This window comes from Gordionus sp. m RMFG-2023, chromosome 3 (genome assembly GCF_954871325.1).
Source record: "Gordionus sp. m RMFG-2023 chromosome 3, tfGorSpeb1-WG-v2, whole genome shotgun sequence".
Lineage (NCBI taxonomy): Eukaryota > Metazoa > Nematomorpha > Gordioida > Chordodea > Parachordodidae > Gordionus > Gordionus sp. m RMFG-2023.
The window spans coordinates 42,215,549-42,222,736 of NC_088777.1; the positions used below are offsets into that span (position 1 = coordinate 42,215,549).

Genomic DNA, 7,188 nt, shown 5'->3' on the forward strand with positions numbered 1-7,188 from the left:
GTACAGAAAGAAAGTATGTAGGGCTGGCGGAAAGGAATGCATAAGTCAAAAAGTTCTAATTATTCATATATTGTTGATTCTGAGGATGGTTAGGTAACACGCTGATCAGTTGCAGGAACGAGTGGTTTTATCACAACTTGATAAAACAGATGAAAAGTATAATAAATTAAAAAATATTATTTATAGATATTATATAAAAAATAGAATAGAATATTCGAAAATAAATTAATATAAATTTGATGTTAAAAATAAATTGAAATATAAATTAGTAGTCGTATTGTTTATGAATTAGTAGTTGGTATTACTACAAATGGCGACGATAAATGGAGAAAATAATTCCTTAAATGGAGATAATAATTCCTTAAATGGAGAAAATAATTCCTTAAATGGAGATTCAAAAAAAATAGCGGATTTATCTACGATTAAATTTGATAAATTCGAGTTGGACACTTCAATCCACAGATATTTTTCTCAATGGGAAGCCAGTTTTCGGTTAAAAAACGTAAGCCCATCTGAATGTCAATATAAAGATACATTTTTAACATTTTTTGGCAATAAGAATATTGGACCGTTTTTGTTATCCTGATTCGATCGAAACTTTATCTTTTAAGGAAATTAAGTCAATATGTTTTAAACTATTTAAACCGACGTCAACAGCTTTTGCTTCTAGATTTGATTTCGTTAGATTACGGAGAACAACTGAAACCATAACTGAATTTGCAGATAAAATTAGAACAATTGGCAAGCGTTGTCATTATCTTAATGATATTGACGAGCGTTTACGTGATCAGTTTATGGTTGGCATGGAAACCGGGATTGGAAAGAGATCTTAGAGCTCTATATCCCGACGGTCTTGATAGAGATAATAATGTACTGACTTTTCAATTTATTCTTGATCTGGCATTAGCTTCTGAGCGAGCAGATAAAGAAATGGCAAATAAAAATATGCCTGTTATTAATAAGATAAATGATAATAAAAAAAGAAATGATAATGATAATAATTATAAACATCTAATTAAAACGACTACTACATTTGATAATAAATACAAATATAATAATGATAAAGATTATAATAAACTTAAATGTTATAAATGTGGTTTTATTCATAACCGAGAAGTGAGATGTCCAGCTACAAATGCGGCATGTAATAAATGTAAAAAAATTGGTTATTTTGCAGTTTGCTGTAAATCAAAGAATTTAAATTATATAAGAGTGTCATCAAGTGATTCTATTCATAATATTTGGAAGATTCAACAAAATCGAGAGAATCGAGCAAAACTAACTGCAGAGATAAATGGGTTAGATGTTGAATTTGATTTTGACACTGGTGCACAAGCGTCATTGATAGGAATTGATATATGGACAAATATTGGGCTACCAAAAATTAGGCCAACCAGTCCATTGACTGCATATGGTGATCATCCGTTAAACGTTAAGGGCGAGACCCAAGTCAATGTTAGGATTGGATCACAGACAAGGACTCTACCAGTGGTAATAATGAATACAACTGGGGTGCCTCTTTTCGGATTACCATGGATTATAGCATTCAATTTAGAAATGCCTCGTCAGGTTATGATTAAACAAGTACGCAATTTGGTCAACAATATTGAAAAAGAAAAATGTTGCATAACACTAGATTCTAGAATTCGAGATTTGATTAATAAACATCAAGAAATTTTTGATGATAAGATGGGACATATACGTGATTTTGCAGTGCGAATACATTTAAAGGATACCGCTGTACCAAGATCGTTTCCAGCCCGTAGGGTACCATTTCCACTTCGCAAAGCAATTGAAATGGAATTAGACCGATTAGTAGCTGCAGGAATTATCGAAAAGATTGATTCGACTATAACCAGGGTACAGTGGTCAACGCCAACCGTAAATGTACGCAAGAGTAATGGCGATATTCGAATTTGTGCTGATTTCAAAGTTACACTCAATCCGTGTTTATTATATGACCATCATGTTATTCCTACCTTAGATGATTTGTTAGAGAAAATCCAAGGTGGTGATAAATTTACCGTGATAGATCTGAAAGATGCGTATTTACAGATGGAAGTAGAATCGGAATCCCAGGAACTACTAACGATAGTGACTCATAAGGGCTATTTCCGTTACCGACGATTGCCCTTTGGATTGGCAAGTGCACCAACTATATTTCAAAGATATATGGATGAGTTACTAAAAGATTGCCAAATGACTGGTGTCTATTTAGGTGACGTAATTATTTCTGGTCAAAATGATGAGGAGAACTTAAATAATTTGCGAATAGTGTTAGACAGATTACATGCAGCAGGTCTTAAGGCGAAATTAACAAAAGTGAGATTTTTACAAAAATCGGTTTCATTTTTAGGGGTGATAATTGATAAATTCGGTATACATCCTAACCCGGAAAAGGTGAAGGCTATCCGAAATGCACCAAAACCTAAAAATATACAACAACTTAGATCTTTCCTAGGACTAGTTAATTATCATGAACGTTTTATTCGCAATCTACATTCTAAAGCGGCTCTATTACATAGATTAACTAGCGTGAAAGTACCTTGGCAGTGGTCGAAAGATGAACAAAATTCCTTCGATGAGGTTAAGAAATTATTGTCATCCGAAGAAACGTTAATTCCTTATAACGCGCAGTTGCCTATAATTTTGAAATGCGACGCATCTGATTCAGGATTAGGGGCTGTGTTGTTACATCAATTAGTAGACGGAAGAACAAAACCTATTTCGTTCGCGTCACGTACTTTATTAGAATCAGAGAAACACTACGCTCCGATTGATAAAGAAGCTCGAGCACTTTTATTTGGTATTGAAAAATTTCATTCATTTATTTATGGTAGAAAATTTTTACTTCGAACTGATCATAAACCATTAGAGCGATTATTTGGGGAGAAACGCGATTTACCTAAAATTTCTAATAATCGTTTGACACGTTGGGCCTGGAAGATGGCTTCTTATGATTTTACAATAGAATATAGACCTGGTAATAAAAATGTAATCGCCGACGCATTATCAAGGCTTCCGATATTAGACACGGAAGAGAATCAAGATTCTAAACATGCTTTGGATATTCGAAGTATAAATTTGGATGATATTCAATTGTCAGAAAATATTCTGCGAAAAGAGTCGAAGCAAGATTTAATATTAAAAAAAGTAGCAATACATATTCAGCAAAGTTGGCGAAACTCTGATCGTCATAAAGATAAAGAAATAGTCAATTTTTATAATCGACGGGAAGAGCTTTCTGTCGATCGTGATATTATAGAATGGAATGGGAGATTGGTTATTCCTAATAAATTAAGAAATGCAGTATTAGGAATGATTCACCGGGGACATCCTGGGGAAAATGTAATGAAATCTATTTTTAGATTGTATTGCTGGTGGCCCAGATGTGATGTTGATATAGAAAATTTTATCAAAATATGTTCTGGATGCCAGAAAAATAGACCTAGTATTCAAGAAGTACCTCTATATTCTTGGACTGTTCGGAAGGAATCTTGGGAGCGAATCCATATTGATTTTGCTGGACCAGTAGATTCGCGATATTGGCTAATAGGTGTCGATTCCTACTCCAAATGGTTAGAAGTTGATCTAATGCAAAATACCTCTGCTGATGCTATGATAAAACGACTAAAAATATGGTTTGCTAGGTTTGGAATACCCAAGTACATTGTGTCAGACAATGGACCACAATTCTTATCTGGGGAATTCCGTAGGTATTGTGATTTAAATAACATACGTCATATACGTTCGGCACCATATCATCCAAAAACTAATGGATTAGCTGAACGTACAGTACGAACTTTGAAAGGTCGTTATTATGCGACGAGAGATTCAATTAGCGATCCCGAAGAAGCTATGACACAGGTTTTAACAACCTACCGATTGGGAGAGCATAGTTCCACAGGGAGATCTCCTGCTAAAATTATGTTTGGGAGGCAATTGAAAACAAGTCTGGATTGGGTCCGACCAAATGCCGAACACGAAATAGTAAGGGCCAATGATAAACAAAGCCTTCATCATGATTTACATTCAAAGGAAAGAGAATTTGAAATCTCACAACCTATATGGTTAAATAATGAAAATACCAATGGTTGGAGAGAGGGAGTAATTAAAGAAAGAATAGGACTTTATTCTTATATTGTTGAATCTTCCGGGAAAACATTACGGAAGCATGCAGATCAGTTAAGAAATCGTTTAGTTATCCCAAATCATGAAAGTTCTTTGGAAGTTACAGAAATGGTTATGCCAGTGAATGAAGCAAATACAAACACAAATACAAATACCACATTACGTTGTTCATCAAGAAACCGTAAACCTACAAAGAGGTTTATTGAAGAAATCTAATTTTAAAATGTTTGAAGGAAATGTAATAAATTAAAAAATATTATTTATAGATATTATATAAAAAATAGAATAGAATATTCGAAAATAAATTAATATAAATTTGATGTTAAAAATAAATTGAAATATAAATTAGTAGTCGTATTGTTTATAAATTAGTAGTTGGTATTACTACATTATATTTGTGATATAAAAATTATACGTCCTCAAAATGTCTCGTAATTTACGAAATCAGAGTCAACCCGCACCTATTATACAACACCAAGAGTTGACACCTAATAACTCCCTGGATGGACCTGCAAGCGACCCTACGATGAAAAGAAGCTATTGATTCAAGTGGTAATGCAGACTACTGATTCAAGTGGTAATGTAGGATAAGATTCCTTAAGTATGATAACCCATTGAGGAATGATCGGAATGATATAAATTAATTTGGGGGAAATATATATAATATAGTATATTATTAATATTCTAGAATGATATTAAATGATTATTATGTAAATTTGTTAGTTTCGAAATTATGAAAAATAAATGTATTTAACTTCACAATTAATAAAATATAATAATTTTTACATTTAAGATTATTATGATAATCAATTTCTAAAATGTTTGGTTTTTTAAAATATTACTCATTATTACAATTATATTCTAGTCATCAAATCAGGGGGCCTCCGTGTCATTATTAGCCTAGAGTGGTCTAGATGGCTCAGGACTTTGGAATGTATAGCATTTTCTACTTAAGAATTTTTAATATTGAATAAGGCTATTAAGAATATATGAATGTTTAACTTGTGAGAATAAAACGTAATCACAAAGGTTTGAGATACTATGAGATTAACTTTTACTAAGTATTGAGTTAGTTACAAACGTTGTGCATAGGTTTATTTACACTTTTTTTTGATTATCAAATTACAGAATAAAAAAAGAATATGGAATATTTGAGTATATATTAGTTAATTAAAAATATTATAATATATTGTATCAATAAAGTATTTCAATTTAAAAAAATAAATAAAATATTAAATAATATTACTGTATGTTCAATATAATTAAAAAGATAAAAATATTAAAATTAAATTTATTACTAAAATATAATATCTTAGTCTGACATTTTTTTTTTCGTCCAGTATATTTAAAATTTAAAAGAATGGTAACTAAACTTTTACAATTATATACATATTTAAAATTATGTAGGGCGGAGGACGTGGAAATAAAATGATAAATTATATCAACTACAGGATGAGAATTACCTTCCAGGATTCTCGATCCTTCATAGGAACCTTTAAGGCATTCGATAAGCACATGAATGTGATATTAGGTTTAATCCACATCTGGTAATTTTATATAAATATATATTTAAGGCGATTGTGAGGAATTCAGAATTATTAAAACGAAAGATGAAAATCAACCTGAGAAGGAAGAAAAGCGCACTTTAGGATTGGTTTTGCTTAGAGGAGAAAATATCGTCTCTGTTACAGTTCATGGCCCTCCTCCTCCAGAAGTTTATTTTACATTTAATATATAATAAATCATTTATTTTAGGACAGTAGGCCAAAAGTTCCTATTGCTGGTGTTGTTCCACCTGGACCTGGAATGGGTAGAGCTGCTGGCAGAGGTATTATTCCACCAATGCCGGGTGCACCACCAATGATGGGCCTTCAAGGTCCTGTGGCTGGATTAGGTGGTCCACCACCACAAATGATGATGCCACAAGCAAGAGGTTAATATTATTATCATAATATAATGTACAATTTATTTTTTAGCTGGTCCACCTCCAGGCATAGGAATGTGAATTAATTATATATTATCATTTATATTCATTTATTGTAAATTTTGTATAATTATAGTAGTACCATACTTTATGATATTAAATTAGTTAATAAAAGCAATCTATTATTTTAAATTATATATAGAATGGCCATTTAAATGATAATAAAGAATAATCTAATAAATGAGTTAATATTTTTAAATTTGATTCTTTTCAAGGCTCAAGCATGTTGAGCAAAATTTGTTTAAAATGAGTTTTGTGTTATAAAAAGTATAATAAAGATATGCATGAATCTATTCTTTCAAATTTTCCTTAAAATACAAGTTTTTATACTTGGTAAACATAATAAATTAATTGTGAGTGGAGAATAGAATTCTGTAAATAGCAAAATGTATAGGCCTGTTCTAAATTTAGATTTTGCTCAGACTGACTGGTCCAAATTTATATTGACTGGCTTCAATTTTTTTACTAAGGTTTCCTGCCCCTCTCCCCATCATTTTTTAAATTCAGAAATATTATGAAAAAATGATCGAGGATGTTGAGGTTTTATGATTTATTTATAGCATTAGAGACAGAATATAGGAAAAATAAACTTCATTTACGAATTAATCAACATAGTAGAGGTCATTTAATCATTAAAATTATAAACAAAATGAAAAATGTTTTTTAAACAAAATTAGTATATAGAATAATTTTTTTCTATTAAGTATACTGGTCATCTATATTTTGCCCAGTGTGGCCTGTATTTTTTTGTTTTATCTGGTCCAAATAAAAAGATTTCAAGGCTTGTCTGAGCATTGCAGATCTCTTATGAAAAATTGTAGCATTATATACTTATATTTTCATTACAGCTTTATTATCATTTAGATTAAAAATTATAATGGGCATAAAATCATTCATCATCTGACATTCCATTTCATATTTCCTTATCATTTTTTTAAATTATAAGTGTCATTACATGTCAAACTGACAAAAGAAAGCATAATTAGCTGACTATTTCAATTCTGACAAAAATTTATATAGCAATTATATGAGTTTTAGCAAAAACAAACAAAATTTCAACTTGCTAGCTTTTA

General features: G+C 30.9%; 1 protein-coding gene across 1 annotated transcript; it reads left to right on the forward strand.

The window, feature by feature from the left end:
* The first annotated feature begins 5,359 nt into the window (after positions 1–5,359).
* Positions 5,360–6,273, forward strand: LOC135926340 (small nuclear ribonucleoprotein-associated protein B-like). Its single transcript, XM_065462181.1, has 5 exons — positions 5,360–5,494; positions 5,539–5,662; positions 5,706–5,845; positions 5,887–6,064; positions 6,108–6,273. The coding sequence occupies exons 1-5, from the start codon at positions 5,492–5,494 to the stop codon at positions 6,134–6,136; spliced, it is 474 nt and encodes a 157-aa protein (XP_065318253.1). The 5' UTR covers positions 5,360–5,491; the 3' UTR covers positions 6,137–6,273.
* The last annotated feature ends 915 nt before the right edge of the window (positions 6,274–7,188 follow it).

Coding starts and splice junctions, on each gene's coding strand:
- LOC135926340 (XM_065462181.1), top strand. Junction 5,663..5,705: donor GCACATGAATGTGATATTAG/GTTTAATCCACA, acceptor TATATATTTAAG/GCGATTGTGAGGAATTCAGA. Junction 6,065..6,107: donor GATGATGCCACAAGCAAGAG/GTTAATATTATT, acceptor TTTATTTTTTAG/CTGGTCCACCTCCAGGCATA.